This window comes from Aquila chrysaetos, chromosome 13 (assembly GCF_900496995.4).
Source record: "Aquila chrysaetos chrysaetos chromosome 13, bAquChr1.4, whole genome shotgun sequence".
Lineage (NCBI taxonomy): Eukaryota > Metazoa > Chordata > Aves > Accipitriformes > Accipitridae > Aquila > Aquila chrysaetos.
The window spans coordinates 39,082,080-39,103,649 of NC_044016.1; the positions used below are offsets into that span (position 1 = coordinate 39,082,080).

At 41.5% G+C, this 21,570-nt stretch overlaps 1 protein-coding gene across 4 annotated transcripts in view; it reads left to right on the forward strand.

The window, feature by feature from the left end:
* Positions 1–17,768: 17,768 nt before the first annotated feature.
* Positions 17,769–21,570, forward strand: part of PPP2R2A (protein phosphatase 2 regulatory subunit Balpha) — a 40,567-nt gene continuing 36,765 nt past the window's right edge. The window contains exons 1-2 of one of the 4 annotated variants that reach the window (XM_030035242.2): positions 17,769–17,967; positions 20,463–20,537. In XM_030035242.2, the coding sequence (XP_029891102.1) occupies positions 17,961–17,967; positions 20,463–20,537 (82 nt within the window). In that variant the 5' untranslated portion in view covers positions 17,769–17,960. Of the gene's footprint in view, positions 17,968–18,337; positions 18,449–19,229; positions 19,273–19,750; positions 19,803–20,462; positions 20,538–21,570 lie in introns of those variants that run through there. The other 3 variants (XM_030035241.2, XM_030035240.2, XM_030035239.2) reach the window with 3 other exon arrangements.

The window sequence follows — 21,570 nt, forward strand, 5'->3', positions numbered from 1 at the left end:
ATCAACATCTCACAACAGTACATCAATACTCTCAAAATATTGGTCCAACAACCAGTAGGTATTCTTAGAGCCAAGTAACGCTGTATAGTGAGTTGGATTTGACTTATGAGCAGCCCTTTTTTGGGAGTCATCATCCAGAAAAGATTTCCAGGGCTCATTCTTTAGCTTTTCTGATGTCCTTATAAATAAAGGGATAGATATGGGACAGATAGAGGTGATGAGGAAGGGAAGGAGTATATCATTTCAGTCATCACCCTTCAGCTGCTTGGAAGATAAACAATCAGTGGATATATTTCACTGCATGTCTAATATGAGAGTATAATGTTATCATTTTTATGGGTCAGAAGATCTCTTGGGACAATGGGGGAGCAAAGTAACGTCTCTTTTCACAGTTGAAAACGTGACACAGCACGGTTATATAAAACATTTCCCACCCCAAACTGAAGGGTAGCAATAAAACAGCTGTGATTCATGAATCTAGCTCTGATTTAGAAGTTAAACCAGCAATTTTATTGAAGACTTCTGTAAAGACAAGAAAAAAATGATAAAATGCTTTTTCTACTCTTCAGCTCACCTTTTCCAACCACTTTCATTTCCCATTGTATATGTTAACACAGAAACCTACCTGAAATACAAGAATTTCTGAAGTCAATCTTTTCACAGCACTGGAGAATAGTCCTGAGAGGTACAAAACTCACTGGAATCAAGACCTCTATTTGCAGTTTTTTAAACCAGTTAAATACTCATTTTGAGTTTCAGCATTGCAAGCAGCTGCTACATGCCCCTAACTTCGATATCATAGGCAATATATTGCTCTGAATTTTATCATCACTGCACAGTTTCACTGGTAAGCACTAAACAGGAGTTACCTATATTTTAAAAACTGAGTAGCAACTTTAGAAAGGCATACTCTGTCTTCTTCAAAAATCTTGGAAATATGTACCTTTTTCAGGTTAGTGAGTGAATTAGGGAGAGGTTCTGGAGTTATGGAGCCCACTCAGAGAACATCCTGCCAATAATGAATTCTGACCCCTTCAAGGCTAGGACTGACTGTCTTTTTATTGTGTTACCTGTATAGCTGCTCTCACCAGGCACCCTTAATCAAACTTTTCTGCTTTTTTGCATGGTATTTTTTCTTTCACCACTAATTAGGGGAGCAAAAGCTCCAACACCAATGCAATTAAGTATCACAAAACACACTTTAAGTAGGTACAATTTAGTTTTCGTTGTGAGACTTGAGTTGGTTGTACTGACATTCACACATCTTCAGGGCTATGGCTGACTATAGATGGAGAGGCGAACTAGGGGGGGTTACTCCCCAACAGAAGCACACTTGCAACATAACTTTTAACTGTAGACAAAGCCAGTGTCCCACTGCAATCCACACAGCAGTAGCAGAAGACACTATGAGCTGATTTTCCTCAGCTACCCCGGCCTCTGCTAAATCAGCTTCATATGTGCATGTGATTCAGAATTCCTGCTTACCCTTTCACATCTTGTTTTTAGGATACTGGTAAAAAATGTCCCACAGGAAGCTGCCTATTATCTCACTGCTGCTGTTTCACATCTGCCTCATCTGGTTATGCTTTTGCTTCCCTCTCCTGGCTGATTCCATCCTAAAAAATAAGGAGAAAATTGTGAAGTATGAACCAATACTTTAAGAGAAGGCTGAACAGAAGACCTGTTGTAGCCTGTTCTACAAGCCGTGTTGGCTCATCATTTGACAACCAAGACTTAGAATAGAAATTATCCAGAACTTGTGAACTCCCACCTCAAACCTCCTTGCCATCCTGATATAGCTAACACTCCGTCCACATACCAAACGTTAACCTTAGGTACATCAAGGACAAATACCCTGAGTTGCTCTGAAGAACTTGGAAGTATTCCTGGATGATAGTATTAACTGAAATGCCACATACCTTTGCGAACATATAAATGGGAGAGACCTGACCAAGCTTGTCTAGGACTTATTTTCGGGGGGCACCCAAAGCAAATTTCAAAGGGAAAAGGGTGGAGTTTTTTCCACTTAAGTTTTCACTTGAAGCATTTTCAGTCAAAGAATTTTGTCAAGCCCCTACCTCAAAAAAATCACAACTTAACAAAAATGTAATATTAACTGGAAACCTTACATAAATTCTCATTTTGACAATTAATATAAAATATTTTTACTACACAGGCCTGAAAGTTATAACTTCTCTAGGCTTCCCTTCTGTTTCATAGCATTTTAACAAACAGCCCACATTCCCACTAAAAATAAGGGGACATTTGCATTTTTCCTTTAGATATTCCTAAAAATTAAAAAACTTTTTTTTTTCCTTTTCATGACTCTTCAACATCTTCCTTCCAGTCAAGCTCTTCTCTCTAGTCTTCTCCCCACTTCAACTATTACACTGAAATTCCCTCTTTTAAAAACTGACCTGAAACAAATTGCTTTCCTATGTTAGTACATTTTCCCAGTCTCTTTTAAATACTCTCCCTAAAGCATGGGAATCTCTTCTACCATGACCCATTAATACTACAAAGGGCAGCTAGTATCTGTCACATTGATTAGATCTGTGCTCTGTGAGGTAAGCAAAATTCAGGGAATGATGATGAATTGATTTTTGTTTTCTTAAAACAAATTGCAAAATGCAATGAGCCCACAATTAATTGTTCTATCTAGTCCACACACTGAACTTAATTCACTATTTAATTAAACAATGAATTAACGCTGTTAGCAAAACGTGATATGGGTCATGCCATCCAGTTTTCCTCTTCTTTTCCTCCCTTCCTCCATGCATCCACTCAAGTTTTATCTCCACAACAAAACAGAAGCCTCTCTTTGTTATAGCTGCAACACTAGCGTCATTGACTAAAGTACTCATGTGTCCAAAAATAACCAAGCAAGCGTCCATTCTGCTTGGAGCCATGTAGCATCATGTCCTCACGCTTGGCACATCCTTCGAAATTCTATACCTTCTCAGATGGGAATTAAAAAACAAGATCCTGACTACTTGTATACATTTAAAGGGACAATGACTTCATTTTCCTCCACGTGTTAAGTATTTCTAAAGAGCTTAGGATAACTGCATATCTTAGCAACAGTTGTTCAGAGTGTTATTTTCTTTGTTCTTGGCCGAAGTCCACAAAGGGTGATTACTGCTATACCTTGAATTTCCCAGGTAGTTTTAGATGATGTTTTCATTTTATTTTCTTTTATAATTTTTCTGACATCACATAAAATCCTATCCAGCATACATTTTACACATAGATCCAAAAGAATTTCAGGTCTGTCTTAGTAAATAGCAATTATAGAGTTATTCGTGTAGCAAAAAGAAGTCAGGCTCCTTGATGTTAGGTGCAGTAAGATAACCCAAATGCATGAACCTAGCTAAAGCAGCCATTATTCTTCCTGTTTTTAGAAAAAAAGGAAGAAAGAACTTAACCTTGACTTTTATAAACTATAGATCAGTCCCTTTTTGATCTGTGCTGCAGTCTTTTTCACTAAACAGATTTCACGATTTGCCCCAGAAATGGCTGCATTTCAGTGCTACGTGAAGCAGATCGTACTATCGATACAACTTGTAAAGCAAAAAAGGCAGTTTCATCTTAAAAAGCATCATATAATCATTCATACTGCAGATCACTAGGGAATAAAGCTTGTTTCCAAGATCAGTTAACTTTTGTTACCCTTTTTGTTACCTTCACCAAACCTGGAATGATTTTTTACAAGATGCAAGTGGAAACATTAGCCTGGATTATTTTGTTTTGTTGATGTGTATCAGAACAAAATGAGGAACAATAACAGTATTTAACAGTGCATGTAGCTGTACCCTCTTTAGGAGTCCTAGAGACATCAGACATTGGGAAAACAAAGGTTTGATGGTTTATTACTGCTGTCAACAGAAGTCCTAGGCAGGTTGGAATGCTCCTCGTGGAGATCTTGGTTTGAGTTGTCTCATGGCCAAAACCACATTTCTAAATGCAGGGAGTAACACTGGATAAACATCATTCTGGTTCATGCAGATTTATGACTGTCAGGTTGAGCCCTGTGGATGGTATTTTCCAATCCACTGTTTATTGCTTCCCCAGCCTCCCCCTCAAGACCAGTGTCACTCCAGTTACAGAGGAATTTCATGATGCATCCAGAATTAATACATTTCAGAATTCTCTTACGGCAACAGGGCTTTCCTGGTAAATAAAACACCCATCACAGTCACAACAAAAGCAAGGTACTTATTCCACAGGAGTCCCATTTTATTTAGCACACTCTGCATCACATAATCCAGGCTGTGTGGATGGCAAACAAGACACTGAAGTCAGTGGCTTCCTACGACTTGGGAGGGAAGGAGTGGCCAGGCTCTGTGGAACTGTAAATTTGGCAACATTGCATGAAACTAGTGCTACACCCAGGCTGCTTGCAACAGTTATGCTGATGCTGGCACTACACAGAGAAATCACAAGAAACAGCAAGCAGAGAAGGAATCTATTTCAAGCAGCTGCAGAAAACACCTCTGCAAATTAACACTGCAGCTTCATTTTCTGTGATGGCTGTTCTAATTTCTTGTGGCAGATCCAAAGCCCAGTTGTTTCGTACTCATTACTGTTCTGAAAGGACAATAGAGATATAGTCCTTTAAGCAAACAATTGCCTCCTTATGCAAACGCTGAGCAAAAACATGGCCAAAAAATGAGAGAAGAGGAAAATGGAAGTGGGTACATAGATGACTTAAGAAATAAAAGGATCGTTTTGAGCAAGAGAGCAGAGAGACAAGGGTGCAAAGGAAAGAGGAAAGGAATACGTAATTTGTGATTTCTTCTTGCCTCTTCCATGAATTATCGAAGTGATCTGAGTGACCACAGATAGATTTTTCAAGTGCTCAAAACCTGCAGCTGAAGTCAGGTCAAAGAAGGATTTCACGAAACACACAGCACCTTGCAGCTCAGCTGACCTCGGTCTGAGCTCCTGGCTACTCACCCACTCGGAACATCTGCAAAACTCCATCTTCTCCTGCTCTCTTGGTAGGACACCAGGCAGGAAAGTCAGAAGACTTCACTTCCAAGCTCTGTTGCTGATCTGCCAAATGACCTTCGCCGAACTACGAGCGGTATCGGTGCTGCGGCCCTGCTCCTACTTCTAACCCCCTGGCCACCATCTTGTGAGGCAGGAACCGCCGGGCAGCAGGTCATCCTCCCACTCCTCCTTGAAAGGGGGCCCGGGCAACCAGGCCAATCAGAATGACTGATGTAGCGGAACACGGACGCGTCACATCACGTGCACGCTGCCTATAAAATCCACAAATTGCCGGTGAGACTGTTCGGTGTGGGTGGGTGGTAGAGCTGTGGTTCTTCACGGGCGGGTGCTTTCTCTGAGGATAGAGTGAGTTTTTTATGTGTACTTTAAACTGAAGTAACGGTTAATGTGTAAAAATAACCTGGTACGCAGAGGGTATTGGATGCTTGCTTTTTAAAATGACCTGATTTGTAGAGGGTCCAGGTAAAACAAAGTTTTGATTGCAACAACTTTGTTGTGTCCTCATTCTACTGAGGATACCTAAAGAATTTGCCTGTCAACACCCATAGTGTGGGGTGATAGCAGGCAGAGAAGATTTTATGAGTTTTACATTTTATTCTTATGCTGTGTGGAAGGGAAAGTTTTCCAGGCTTTGAAATGCACTTCTTTACAGTGTAGTGAAAAACTAGGGCCTTTCTAAACCCTTTTGTTGTTGTTTGGCAAAGTACAGAGAAAGAAAGAAAGAGACAGCCTTTGCTGATGATGGCCAGCAACAAATTTAATTAGGGCACCGGTTTGCAGTGTGACAGACCAAGTTCAAGATCTCAGACAGAAGCAAGCAGAACATGAGCTAAAATTGAGTCTCTTGTGGGAAACATTTACTAGGAAAAATCAAAGTGAAACATTGTACCTTGCCTTCTTACATCATTTCATGGAGATTACATCCTTTGTTTAAATAAAATATTATAATTAGCTTTGTCTCTGGGTATGGTGCAATACAATTGCCATCAATGTGTTTGAATAAACTCACCATTGTGTTCACAATATTGATACTAACTGCTCAAACACACTCTGAGAAACCAAGCGCTATTTTGCTGAAACCCAGATGTTCCCATTTGAAGCATTGCAGGCTGCAGCTCCATGAACTTTCACGCTTTGCCTGTAACTGATGTATTGTTCCTGCACCCTTCCTTCTTGTGTGCCCATGTAACTACAGAACTGTTTTGTGAACCAGAGCACTGAACTTTGCTACTGTCAGAAACATGGATGCAATCATAGCCTCCCTTCTGCTGAATCTGGACTGCCCCAGAGTGATCAGAAGAACCAGAGTTTTGTTTCTGCAGGGTCTGTGGAGGAAGAAGTGTCTGATCCCTTTGGTATGGAAGCCACTACCTTGCTTAGCTTGGTTTAGAGACATGGATCATAAAGGCTTGTGGTGTTTAGCAGCAAGATAGTTATCCTGGCAGTTTTGTGGGAAGTCAGGTATCATGGGAACCCCTGTAGTTGCTAAGTGAATTGATGTTCTTGGTAATTTCCTGCCTGCCATTGGAAAAACGACTTGATAAGCTTGTTGATTTCGCAGAGTCCCTGCAGAGTCCAGGGAACTTCCAGTTTGTGGGAAATATTTCTAGTTGCTCTCCAGTTTGGACTGTAACCAAGTTTTGGAAAGATGAAGTTTCTCTCAACCAGAAATTTTTTTTTTCTTTTTGGGTAGAGGGTAATTTTCTGGCACGGATTATTTATGTGCACTCTTTTGTGGCTCAGATTTGCCTGGAAAAACAGCTCTGTATTTTCAAAGAGTATCTGTCATTTGCCTTCCATTTCTTATAACTTTCTACAGTTATGATAGAACATGGAATGCGACAAACTGACTTATTCTAACCTTGCGGTTCTCTGCCTTCAGGGCTATTCAGTCTTGGATTCAATGTCACCAACGGAAGGCAAGTAGATGAGGCTCTACACACAGCAAAAGCAGAAACAAGCAGCTTTGTAAGCAGGAGAGCTTGGAAAGTCTGGTCTCCAAGACATATATACCTCATAGTTGGATTCTCTGCTACCTAGCAGGATGCAAACTTTAAGGCATTTCCCACAGATGAAACATTTTAACACCACTTTTCCAGAGTAGATTCTCTGGAGTTTATTAAGGCGCAAACTCACTGTGCAGTCTCTGTCAGAGCAGGCAAAAATTGAAGCTCTATCTCATTTTCTTGAAGTTGTAAGCAGTTGAATATCCTTGAAGCATCCATTACTACAAAACCTAATTGGAATTGATCAGAGTCAAAAGCTACTATGGGGAAGTGGACAGACATAGAGCACGAATATCTAAACCTCATTTTGGTTTAAGCAATGGGCATGTAACTATAAAGGAAAAACAAGGAAACTGCAGAAACGTAGCTTTACCCAGTGGCCTGGCTTAATGCTAGGAATAATACTTCTAGCTCCATGCAAGCTCTCAATCTGCTGTTAAGCAAAGTGAAAGGAGTAAACCTGAACCACTTTTTAATAATTAAACCTTGCACTAGTGGCTCAGATGAACTCATTTCACTTTGCATGCAACACACTAGGCAAATGTTATGTGATTAATTATTGCATCTCGGTGCAGTGACTTGTTAGACATCAAATGGATCTTGTATCCTCGTGTGACAATGCTCTGAATTCCACACAGTTTATACGGATGGTTCTGTTCAAAGATACCTGGATGTCTTTTGGATCTACCTGTCCCTGTTTCCTATGCTTCACATTATTACATAGATATGCCATGCAAGTATTAAAACCTCTATAGTTCTTACTTGAAGACAAATGGTGATACTTACACCTATATATGTATATACGAATCATGACCAAGATTTCCCTCTTTGTACTTCAGGAAAACATCCTGCTCACCTGTCAACACCTGATTTTAAAGTTGTCGGCAGGGTCTGTACATAAAGCCTGATCTAAATGTCACTGAAACTAATGAAGATCTGTCTATATTGACTTCTGTGAGAGTGGGCAAAAGGCACAACATACTCAAACCATTATTACTTTTTGTGCTATGTTAGTGATAACATTTCTAGTTCTGAAATAAGCTTTCTCGCATATTCACATTTAAATGAACGCTGTAGCAGTGATTATATCAAGAAAATTTCAGGTTCATGTGCCCAGTCTTTGCTTGTGTCAGGGAAGACACCAGCTCCCCCCTCCAAGGACTCTGAAATCAGTGTTTGATGATAGAATGGTGGGAAGGTGGGAGTCCAATTATAGATCATAAATGGCTGAGGTGCCCCAGTGCCAAAAGGTCTCGGGGTTGTGCATGTTCACTCTCTAAGACTTGACTTCCAAGAGGGAAAGGAGCATGTATCTCATGTGTTCGTGCAGCTGGGGTAACCAACAGCTAAACAAAGAGCAGTGAAACACAAGCAAAGAGATTTTGATGGAGCTAGAGAATATACCGGTGCCTTATGGGAGGGGGAGTGGAAATCCACATTTCCACTTTTTTCTCCTGCTTACTATTTAAGCTGCTTGCATGCCAGGAAAGATCAGCTTTAAGTCTAAACCCGAGTGTTAGAACTGAAGTATTTTGGAAAGAATAGCTATTAGCCAAAACTACGAGCATTTCTGAGTCATGTTTAATATACCCTTTTGAGGGTATATTGGTTTTAATCAAACAACAGAGAACATAAATAGAATAACAATAATAAAAATGGACAATTTCATCTCATGGTTTAGAAGCAGGAACTTCTAGTATTCTTCTGCATACTTGTGTTTGCCCAAGAACAGGATTCATGTAGTTTAAATTAATTGATAATCAAGTTATCAGTAAAGGAGTTGTTTACTTTTCTATTCCTTCATCCCTCTTGGAGTCTTTTACAAGGTAACTTCCGGTTTAAAAAATAAATGCTTTCTTACCCCCCCGCCCCTCTGGGATAGAAGTCCCCAGATCTCTCTGTTTACTGGCAGAGAAAGCAAGAAACAAGATAGTGTCAAAACCAGTATGTACAGGGAACCTCAAAGGAAAATTTGTTCTATTCCAGGTAGTGAAGTAAGTGCCACGAAGGTAAAGGCACTGAAAGGGAAAGGAGGGAAGGTCAATAAGCAGAGTAATTCAGGGCTTACTGTTGTCTAGGATTTTTAAATAGTCTCTAGGGTAGGCCAATTAAGTATCACTGTTAAACAACTTGCCCTTTTCCTATTTCTCAGGGGTTTGCTCTACACAGGTACTTCAAGCCGTTTCTTCTACTGCAGACCTTGAATGCATTGCAGTTCTGGGATCTTTGAAGAAAGTGATACATTTTCCTCCTGGATAGCAGCAGCTGTCTGTGGCAGTAATATTGAGCCATATTGGCAGGCTTAATTCCAAATAACTGTTTCTTTCATTGGTATCTTCTAATTAGCTTCCCACTTGGCAAGCTGAGACTGACTTTGTCTAAAGCATGAGCATGTAATTTAGTGATCAGGGTTCTGATCTTGAAAACCACATGAGAGTTAATTGGTCATCTGCATGCACTGGTGCTTCCGTGCAGAGTAACTTGCACAGTGGAGACGAAAAGAAAATGGCTAGGCCTGCTGCAACTTTTGTTCTGCTTTTACTTCTCTGAGGATCAAAGATATGATTTGGATGTTGAAGGGGAAGGGGAGGAAGTGAAGTAGGGGAATATGTGGAAAATATATAAGAAGGGATGGAGAAGCATGGGGAAAACAGATCCTGCAAACATTGGAAGATGTCTTTGGACTAACTAGGGAGATTCCCACTGGTCAGGTGGATTCTTATAACTAAGCAATCAAAGAGAATAGAGTTCTACACACGTAAAACTTCACGGTTAAATTCAGGATAGCATGTCATGCTCAGCACAAATGATATGCAAGCCAGGACAAAGTTTCTTTAGGTTCTCAAAGTGAGATGTCTTTCAAACTAAGCCCAGTTTACAAAGCTTTTCAGGGCAAGGATTAAATGGGTTTTTAAATAAAAGTAGTTACAAATAAGAATACTGAGGAAGTTCTTCTCTAAATTTCAGCAACAGTTATCAGCATTTTTGACAATTCAAAATGCTTGCAGCTAAGTGAAAAGCCAACAAGGTTTGGTAAGTAACAGGCAACTGTTTAATGAGTTTTCCTTCTCTAACTGTGTGGTGGAAGAAAGTTGTCTCTGAGTTCTAGAAACATTTCCACAGGCTCCCCTGGACTAGCATGAGTTGTGCATGCTCAGTAACTCTGAAACTCTAGCTGTAAGCACTTGTTACAGAAAAAGTGAGAAACCTGAAGCGAAGGTATACTTTTTAGGAGTCTGGACTTTCACCTTTCCATGCTGCTGTTAGTAGACCATGTTACTGCATGTTCTCCCTGATTAAAAGTAGGATGATAAAATTATAAGTCTGATTCATCATTTACACGGTCGTTTACATAGATACAGAGAATCCACACTAAAAAAAGCTGAATCTCTGCTGCGACTCCACGCAGGGCTGTCACACCTCCAGTCTCTATGCTTCTTCAGTATTCCCAGCTCAGCACCATTATCTGCTGATTCCAGGGCCCTTCACATCAGACACAGCTGAACGGCTTGCCAGACAGCTGCATCTGGTACGTGGGGTCTCAGGGCACAGGACGGCCACACTGCTCAACAACCAGAGTGTGGGGCTTCTAATGAGGGCCTGACACACAGAAGAGTCCTCCTAAGGAACATACTCTCCTCAGCCATAACCCCTTCTCACACATCCTCACTCCCAGGTGCGCTCCCTGCAACCCAAGGGAAGAAAGGTAAGAAATCTGTTTACAACAGGGCTAAATGCAGCCACAGCGCGTACTAAGGATGACAGACCACACGATGCCTGACCACAATTCACACCAGACAATGGTTGGTTGTGAGGCTGCGTTTCCTTATATCCCTGGTAAAGCATCTGTTTTGCATTGTTACAAGTGAGAAAAGCAAAGCCTATACATGCGCACTGGTGACTTGGGCCCCCAAAGGTCCCTGGTCCTCGAAGCAGGGTAAGGAAATAGTTCAGACAATAGCCAAGTTGATTTCAAGCCTGTGTGCCATAAGCTGTTTTTAAAGCATGTTATAAATGTTTTAACTGAAAGACTGCTCCTATGAGCTGGTTAAGTGCTATCATTCCCAGTTTATTTCCAATTAAAAAAATAGGAACAGAAAGCATTTGCTCAAGGTCTCCAAGGGAATCAACAACACAGCAAGGATTAGAACTAAGGATTTCCTGTCCGATCTGCAAACCACACCTCTCTCCTGTTTACAATGCTAACTTATTCCCTAGCAGAAAAGCCATGTGAATGGAACAATTCATTCTGCTATTTCGGCCTCCCTTCCTTCCCTTCTCAGTTCATTCCTGGCATTACCTTCAGATCCTTACAAACCTGTTACCAGAAGAACTGTGTGACAAAGCAAAGCAAGCAAAGAATGTTTCAGAACAGTTTCAGCTGCAAATACTTGAATGGGGTTTGTTAAATTAAAGAAAGTTTGAAACACTTAAAAAATACCCTAGAAATCTTGTGGTCTTGTTAATGAAAAATGAAACCAAAAGGTAAATGAACTCATACATCAAGGAGTAAGTTAATGAATGACTAAAGCCAATCATGCTAGTTACCTAGCATGAAAAATATCAGCTGAATTTCTTACGTCTTTCTACGATTCCAGGGCTTAGGACATCAATCTGTTCACACCCTTTAAACACCATGAGAAATTAGCAACACCTAGCTGATTGAAAGTACAAGACTTGACTAGAGCCTAGGATCAAGAGCAAGAATGCTTGAGTTCAAAGACTACAGTGGCATTTTATTCCAAATTATATATTTAATCATCACTTACCACAATCCATGGTTTTTAAGGAACATTTCTCCTGGCAAAGGTGGATAATTGATGTGATAAGTTCATACACCCTGCTAGCACCACACAGAGCTAACATTAAGTTCTTACTGCAAAATGCTAATAAAATTACAGGCTTCTTCAAAGTACAAAAACATGATTCCAAAGAGCTGATCGTGCTCTTTTTAGATCGGTTGGCTTTTTATGTATGTTTCGGTAGCAATGGCTTCAGTGATACATACAAGATAACTACAGGGCTTGAGCTAAGACTTATGTTTACATATCCCTTTTGAAATAAACCTGCGCAGGTGTAATTCTTCGAGCTCATAGTGAAGGATAATAGCTTGTTAACTTAATTAATGCTTAAAAGTACTTTGCCTTGGTAAGAATCTAACATATAAGATGCTAAACCCCACTGTTAAAAATAACAGGGAAATCCTATAGACGGCAGTGTTTTTAACACACTTGCTTTCAACTTCCTGCTTTTGTTAAGGAAAATTGTTTCATAAAAGTCTCTGAGGCTTCTCTCTCACTTACTTAGATCACCTACATATGCTTATTAGTAAGGAAAAATGAACACTTCTGTTCCCTCAATAACACTGCAACGCTTCCCCAAAAAGAAACATTTCTGTGTATAGGCCATGAAAATTTGGAGGTTTAAAAAAACCCACAAAAACAACCAACCCCCAATGAAAACTATTCAAGACCCTTTGCAGTTCCCTATCCTAGCTTCTCCCCTTCCTGCAATGTGCCTCGTAAAGGTGGTGATGACTAAGGCTCTTCTCACCTCTGAGTTACTCTGCTTTTTAGAGATGCAGTATGTTATCAGTTAAGTTTGTGTGTGAAGGGGTGTTACCTCCCACCCCCCAAGATAACCTTTTGTTATAATTGTTAGTATTGCTGTTATGTTCCTGTCATTGATCTCAATGTATTAAAAGTGACTGAGGAATGTTAATTATCCCTGTTCTAAAGACTAATAGAAGAAGGGAATCTTAATACTTTTAAAAGTATTCTCTGAGCATGGATTTATTGGTTTTGGTGTATCTTGATTTTGTCACTGGTACAAAGAACTTGCCTTTTCAAGCCAAAGAATGTGATGTGGTTTCTCTGTAGAACAGTGAAAACTGCAGCTAGAAAAGACTAAGGCATCTCTTACCCTTAGGCAGGGAGCAGCTCTAGTTAGACTATTCCCAGTAGGTGGTTATCTAATCCACTCTTAAAAGTGCCTGGTAGTGGATGTGCTGCAGATTTTTTTGGCAATGTAGTTCAGTGTTTAATCATTCTTGTTAGAAGAAAAACACTTTCTGAGTGCCTTGCCTTGCATTCATGGTGCTTAGTTTAAGATTACTGTTCTCATTTTGTTTTGGTTTTTTTTTTTTTTTTTCTTACTGCTAGTAGGTTTCAGAGTTCCAAATTATGTACAAATTATCCTGAGGTGGAAGATTCAAAGTGCCAAGTTATCCTGAACTATGTGCTTTGTTAATTGCAGCTACTAAGTTACAGAAAGAGCTGAATCTAGGTCTTGTGAATCTCCTATCTTCTCCCATGGCTGCAGTTTTAGTTTCAATAGGATTGTTAGCTTCCCATAACAGTTCTCTTATTTTTTGGCTGGACTCATCCTCCCATAGAACTAACTACAGTTTGTAAAAATTGTAGTAAGAGACTTAAAAATAATAAGAACATAATTTTTCTATGCATTTCAAGTTATCCCTCTTTTCTTAATTTTTAACCCCAAAATACTGGTATACCTGCTACCCTCCCAAACAAGCCCTCCTAGTTGAAAAATATTTGCTTTCCTCCCTCTGAACAGGTGCTTTCTGTCTATCTCCAAGACCTTTTTTCTTCTTTTCCAGAAGCCTTGTTTTCCCTGTACTTGCATGTATTTTTGCACTTGCTTTAAAATTCAGGTGCATGAATCCTGTACAAATTGCGCTTAAATAATCCATTAAGGTAATATTTTGCAAATTGTGGTTTCAATCATTGTAATTTAGACCTGCTCTAAACAAATCAACTTTGGAGCTGGTTTTAAACCTGTCTTGCAAACTACTACTTTAATGAACACATGAAATTCTTTCCAAGCCTAATTAGCTTTTCTGCTTGCTTGCACCAGGCTAAAGTTAAGAAAAAAAGCCATAGTAATTTCTGAAAAAAAGTGCTGAGGCTTCCCCTTGTAATAGCAGAAGTTGAATCCAATGAACTTTACAATTTTGAGATGACACAAGCTGCTTGTTTACCAGAATTAGTGAGCTTCCATTGCATAAGTTTGCTCAATGATGAGTAGTTCCGGGCACTCAGTTAGAGAACCATTGGATGGTACTGTTACATTGTTTTGTTTGGGAAATGGCTCTCTAGAAAATTACTGGCAGTTGCAAAGTGAACTGAAAGTTATTACCATGTCTTCTTTTTATCATTGTTAATACTTAAAACTGCCCAGTGACTGATCAGGGGAGGATGACATTTTATGCCATTTCTGAGTATTTCCCCAACAGTACAGATGCTCAGAGCTGCTAGAAGCTTTAATTTCATTTTTTACCTTTCCAAAAATAAAAACTAGTGACTTCAGTGGAACTGTTCCAGTGAAGTAGGGTGCAATACATGTCTTTGTAGTGTTCAAGTTTAGGTTAGAGAGGGAGGAACTGGAAATGCTTAAACCTTTGTTTAAACGTTGGTTTTAGCTAAAAATATCTGGCCGCTGGCAGTTGGGACTTTACAGGTGGGACCTGGTTAAAATGAACTTGTGCTGGGTAAAGCCTGACTGTCAGAAAAAGCAAATGAAAGTTCTGCATGCCCACAGAAGATTTCCTGGCATGGCAGCTGGCACACTGCAAATAGCATTAAGGACCTACCTGCTTAAGTGAGGCTGGTGTTGGTGTAACGTGAAAAGGTTAGATGGGTTGGGACTTGCACCACACATAGTTTACCCTGTGTGTTTGCCTGAAACTCATTGTAGAATCAGGGTCTGCCTGACCTTTTGTTAGGGATGAACTTCCATGTGGCAGTATCAAGATGTGACTCAGCACTGTTTTGATAATGGTTGTTAATTAAGTGGCTACATACGTAGAGACAATTATGTGAAATTAAGAATGGGGAAACACGGGGTGAATATTAGAAAACATTTTCTAGGAGCGAGGGCTGTTAGACTGAAATGGTCTCCCAAAAAGCAATGGAAACCTCTTGCTGAGACGCTTCAAGCTAGAGAGAATGAAGCAAAGAAGAGAACACTGTAGGGAATTACATTGCCCTGATGTTAACCTGCATGTGACCTCAGATGGCTCAGTTATTACTAAATTCCAGTGGTAATTTTGGTGATAATTACTCCCTTTATTTCTAAACTGAATTGTTGTAATTCATTATAGTCTTGTCTAACGGGTCAAATTACTGGGAAACTAAAGCAGATACAAAATGAGTTGCTGATAGAGTTGTTCTTTGAGGCCGTAGTTGTTTGATCAGTGATTTGACATTTACGTATATACACATATATATATTGGCTCCCAGTCACATTTTACGTTTTGATCTTTAAGTTCTCACTTCTATAGCTCCTGATTCACGCTGCTGTGAGCTGACTGCTCTGCTGTAGTTCACTGGCCTTTAACAAATACAACCAGAAATGCTTTTCTGTGGATGGTTGTCCCTGTATGTCCCTTCCGTTTCCTGGAGATGTTCTTTAGTCTGAGCTGAAGGTGTTTGTCTGTAGAGTAAGAATTAGTAATTAAAGCATGACTGGAATAGATAAATGTTCATTAAAGCTTTGTGCTGTTGGTGGTTGTGTATGACTTTAACATAATACAGTTGTTATCTCCCCAGAGCACCTGAACAAATGCTTAAACTCCAGTGAAATCAAAGGAGCATAAGTATGTGCTAATAAACTTTGAATCAGACCTGCAAAACGCACTCTTGCTAATTTGCACTGACCATTCATACTAGTGTGAATACTTGTGTTGTCTGAATTAACAAGCAAGTGAACACCCAAGCAAAGCTTGTGATTCCCAAGATGTCTTACTAATTACCCTGGCTGTGATTTAATGTTAATTATTTATTATACTTCATTATATTCTGTAGCTCAGTTAGTTCAAAACAAAAACCTGAAATGTTGGAATTATGATCCATCCTTCTGGCACCATGAAATTAAATTTTTTCTAAGTAGGATTTTGTTTTAATTACAAGTTATGTGCTAGAGTTTCATTAATTTATGTTACAGAGCTAATTGCAGGTCTTTTGCCCCCCCGCCTTTTTTTTTTTAGCAACAGAAGTTCTTGAAACAATGGTCATTCTACTGTGAGGGCCAAATTCTGCAGTAATTGTACAGAAGGCAATGGATGAATTGGACTTTATTTGCAAATTTTCCTGCTAAATGGTTGCAGGCCAATTCTGTTTAGGGTTGAAAAGGATGTTTTTAAGTAATCCTGAAAAGAGAAGAATACCAGCTTTCATTCCAAATTTGGTATCGACTAAACATGGCCACAAATTTGTAGAATTGAGTGAATTTGTTCTTGAGCTCTGGGAAATGTGGACCAGGTGTTGAGAGAAGGGCCTTAGTGCTGTAGTGATCCAAAAAGAGCCTGTTTTGATTGTGGATGTTTTCAAACGTGCAGCGTGTTTGCCTTTAGAATTTTTTTGGATTGCTCTCAAAACGGACTAAGCAAAATACTTGGTTCCAGATATTCCCAAACTTAGGATAGTTGCAGTTCTTTAGAATGCCCCGTATGGTTGAGTGCTCTTTCAAACATTATTGTTGTTTCAAAGATTGATTTCTATTTGCATGTGCAATCTTTATCGGGAATGTAGTGGTAAACCTGCATTTGTCCAAAGTAGCCTATAATCCAGCCCGGTTGTGGGTTTCTGGCGTTTATTCTGAAACATTGGGAGCCTGACTGCATTTGTGTGTTTGCTTAGAGGTGTTCAATTTCCACAGTTCTGTGTTTTGTGCTGTACTTGACTAGGAATTCACTGGTCTTTTGTTTAGAAAAGCAGCCTCTTAGGTGTTTTGAGCTGGAAATACAAAAATTAGTGAATGGGATGATTTAGGAGACTTGTTTCAAGGCACATTGGGAGTTTGTGGCAGCGCTGGGTTTGCAGGATGAGCTCATGAATCTCCAAGCGAGATCTGGATTAGCAAGCTCTACCCAGCCTGAGAAGAAAGAAAACGCTTGCACAAACATCTGTGAAGGGAAACTGATGACTTTCACAAGATCTTAAATAGATTGTACTGAATCAATTATCCAAGTCCTGTACGTTAACTACAGCTGAGACTTTAGCTGGGACCCAGTGAGCTAAAAAGGAGCCTTCATCCTTTCCGAGCCAGCGGGAGTTGTGCCAAGCTGGGCTCGGCTGGAAGTCTTTCTTTGTAGCTCTTGCTGGCTGTCAGTGTGAAAGGTGGATGGAGGCTAAAAATGGCTCGGGAGCATGGCTGGGTGTACGCAGGGAATAGCAATGAGAACGGCAAAGACGCACTTGGGTTCTCCAGTGAAATAAGAGACCGAGCCTGCAGACGTTATGGAAAGCATCCAAGAGGGTGGAAAATGTGCATCAAACAGGTTATGTGGCTACAACGAGGAACTGCTGCATGAGGAAATGGCAGGAGAAGGAAGCGAGGGAGTGGAGGAAAGAAAAAAAAACAACCCCAAACCCAAACGACGCCAAGCGGGGGTGTGTGTGTGTGTGTGGGGAGATTCAGCGAACGAGGGAAACGAAGGCAGAGCCTGCAAAGCATCCTGCCGAGCAGGCAGGGGGCGGCGGGGAGCGGGGCCCTCGGGAGCGGCTTTCCCTGCCGGGGACGAGCCCCCGGAGAGGCCCGGCGCCGCCGCCAAACCGGGGCGCGGAGGGGAGCGCCGGCGGCAGCCCGCCATGCCGGCAGCCCGGCCCGGCCCTACCGGGGGCGGCGAGGGACCCGCCGCCCCGCCCCGCCCCGCCCTCTCCGGAGCCCCGCCCCGGCCCCCGCCCCGCCGGGGGGTGACGTCACCCCCAGCTCGGCCGGCGCCATTTTGAAAGTGGAGCGTTCGGGGGGGGGCCGGAGCGAGGCGCGGAGCGGGGGCAGCCCCAGGAAGGGAGCCGGCCGCACCCCCGCCGCCATCCGCCGCCATCCGCCCCCCGCCGCCGCCCCCCGCCCGGCACCGGCGGCCCCGCCGCGCAGCGCCGAGACCGCCCGACCCGCCGCCGCCGCTATCGCCGGCCCAACATGGCAGGTAAGGGGAGGCTGCCCCCGCGGGGCACCGGCCCCTGCCGCCGCCGCCGGGCGGGGGGGGCGCAGGTGAGGCTGCGGCAGCGGCCTGCCGGCCGGGCGGGCGGCGGGGCTGCCGGCCGGGGGCAGCGCCGCCTGCCTTCCCCCGGCTGCCCTCCGCTCGCCGGCGGTTTCTCCCCCGCCGGCGGAACGCCTCGCAGCCTGCCGGCGTGCCGACTGCCCCTGCCTCGCTCGCTCCCCCGGCCCCGCTCTCCCGTTCCGCCTCGTCTGCGCCTTCCTGCTCTTCTATTTTTTTTTTTTTTTTTTTCCTCTCCCTTCTGGGAAACCGTGCTTTCTTCCCACCCACCCCTTCTTCTTTTCCCTCCCTTGTCGGGGGTGGTGGTGGTGGTGGTGGTGGGGAAAGCACGAAAGAAGCGAGGTGGAGGGGCTTCCATGGGGGAAGCCGTGTATTTTGAAGTTCGGTATGCAGGAGGCTTGCAGACAGGGTGGGTCTTTTGCCTTTTTTTCCCCCCCCCGTACGGGCTTTTTGAATTTGTATACGTGCTTGTATGTTGCATTTATTTCTCAGGTGGAGTTAGTGAGGACTGTGCAAGAAGTGCTGCTGTGCACAGAGAGGCGTTCCAGGGTGCAGACGTGCTTGTGTCGAGAGTACAATTGCACCCTTCTGTAGGGTGCAGCTTTTAAGCGTCTGCAAATGAGAGTAAAATTGGGTACAGGATGTCATTAAATAACAGAGGTCTTGCTGTGTTTTCTTTCTCATTCCTTCCTCTGCTTGCTCCCCATTTTGCATCCTAAAGTGCTCTTGGTAGGCTAGAAGCGTGTATGCATAAGGTATCTCTTCCTCCTTAGTTTTCCTTGCAATTTCTTCGTTTGGAGATACATTCATCCCCCTCCTCTGCAAATGAATTGTCTCTTCAGCGCTTTGCATTTGGAGGAGCAAGCATGAGAGGCTGTACTAGGTTTGTGCTTTGCCTTTTTCCCCTATGCTATATGCCCATGCTCCACCCTTTTCTTTTTGTTTTAGTCGGGGGTGGGGAGAAGTGCCAACTTGATTCAAGTAAATTGTATGAAAAATAGAATTTTAGGCTTAAGTAGAAAGAGCAGTGATTTTTTTTTTTTTTTTTTTTTTACAAGCTGTCCCCTTTAAGTGCTTCCATGGTGCTAGCTGCTAAATGACAAGAGGTTGGAGAGAGGAAAGAAAATGGGTTGTACAGATTTTGGGCAATAGCAAACCTTCCAATGTATCTGCAAAAAGCATTTTGACATCTCTTGCATAGGTGGATGCTTGTACTTGCCTTCACCTTGTCAGGTTATGTAGTTTGTGTGTCTGTAATCCTTCAGAATAGAAATTAAGGCAAGCAAAAAATGCAAACTGGTCTCTGTGTTCCAGCACTTCTCTTAACATTCTGAGACACTTGGTCCTTTTTGGAAAGATGGTTTTGGTGATTCTGACTTCCTTGTCTTTGACTTTTTTTCCTCTGTAACTTAGCGCAGAAGAGGGAAGAAGTCCCTTCTTTATTCTTTGTTATCCCAAAAGCCGTAACAGAGCTCTGGATTAATGTGTAAATGCCATCTGTTGCTCAGCCTGTTTGAATTGTGTTGAGGAAAAGTTCCATTTTGACAGGGGCTTTTTAAAAAAAAAAAAAAAAAAAAAAAAGGCAAGCCCATTTCAGTCTCTTCCTGTATGTACTCAGCCCTGCAGTGATTTGCTCAGAATGAAATGCAAAAGAAATGGGTGGTGATTTTTTTGTGTGTTTTGGTGGCAGGGTTCAAATGAATCACTGCCTTCCGCCGAGGCAGTAATGTTCCTGAAGTTTTCTCTTCGATCCGTTTTCTATGGTAGTAGAACTTGTTAACATCAGATTGCTTGTTTGCTTTTCTGCTCGGATTTGCTGCTTTTTTAAGGCTGATAATTGCTTTCGTTACTTCTGCGAAGAGACTCTAAAATTGTGGTAAAATTTTTTTTCTTTAGCCTTTAGTATGTAGGTTCAGTTCAACGTTTTTGTAAAAGAAGGAAATGAATAGCATGCTTGGTTTATATTGAATGGATGATTGAAATTTTCCAAAAATGAACAGCTTTTTTGGACGGTTACGGTTTGTTTGTGTGTGTGTGTTTGTAGAGGGTCCTGACTTTAAAGTAGGAAGGAGTGTCGTGTGAAATAAGATGTTCACGTACTCTCGTTTTGAATGCGCAGCTGAAGTTAGCACTAGCAATGTTGTTTAGTCCAGCGAGCTTTTGGTGATAGAGGCTTTTATCACTGTTACTGCTTAACGCTTACACTGTTTTTGACAAACGTTGCATTGAACGCTGGCAAACCACTAATGACAAAAACAATATCTGTAAAGGAAAAAGGTGGGGAGGGGCAATTTGTAATTGTGCCGACAGCATTGCTGAGGAAGTAGGCGTGTACAATGTTGTCTGAAATTTTCAGTTGGTAACTATTGTGTGCTCTTTGTGTTGCTGTGGGGGGTCTCATTTTTTTTGATTGTGTTTTTTAGGAGCTGGAGGAGGAAATGACATTCAGTGGTGTTTTTCTCAGGTGAAAGGCGCTGTAGATGATGATGTAGCAGAAGGTAAGAGCAATATTTTTTTACTGAATGTTTTCTGACTTTTTAGCTACTTCTTAGGCAGGGAGATGTGCATGCAATCTTACTAAAATATCTCAGTGTTGCTGTATGCAACTTGAGCAAAGTAAGTATACATTTAGTGTGCATTCAGATACCCGGATTCAGGATTAAACTATGGTTTGAGAGTACTGTTCAGCACACTTTTAAGAAGGGCTGAATCCAGGCTTCTTAAATACTTTGCTGGAATTGTTTTCCACAATAGTTAAGATTTTCCTGTCACTCAGCTTTTGATTTGTGTTTTTTTGCTCATCTGCAAAATGGGGAATGTGATACTTGCATTCCACAGGGAGGTGTTGTGAGAATTAATTAATGTTTGTACTCTTTGAAGATCTAAGTACTAGATAAAGATCAAGTAATTTTCCCAATCTTCCCAGCTTCTATTAAGCAGAAGAAGAAGAAATCTGAATATTTGTGCATGCTTACTTACTAAGTAAAGAGGGGGTTTGTGTTTGAAATAATACTGGAAATCGCCTAAAACTTTTCTAAGCTGGCAGTGACAAATGTCATCTTACACTAAGATGGCTGCCTCTGATTGTGACTGCAAAAAAAGTACTTGTTATTTTCTTTTACTGGGATTGGGGATCATTAGAGGAATGCTTTCTCTGTGCTGCTCAATCGCTGTGCTAGAGAGCAAAATTTCTTCTGCGATCTTTTTTGAGGAAAGTCCCGCTGACTTCTAAATTTCTTTGGCCATAAATGCCTGTTTGCACAACACAGCCTGTAAGATCATGAGTTAAAATTTTTCTTTTGCAAGCGGTTGGCCTTGTCACTTATGTAATTCCTAGGGTTTTTTCTTTTTTTATAGATCTTGAACGCTCTGACTTACAAGTGAGATTAATGTTGTATTTAGAAAAGCAGTAACTACAGTTTCCATTATTTCCCCATTTGACTTGTGGTTCAAATTAACTTCCAAAGGCCCAAAAATCGGTATAAACATAAGTGACTTGGTTTTATTTATTAGCTGCAGCATATGGCAAAT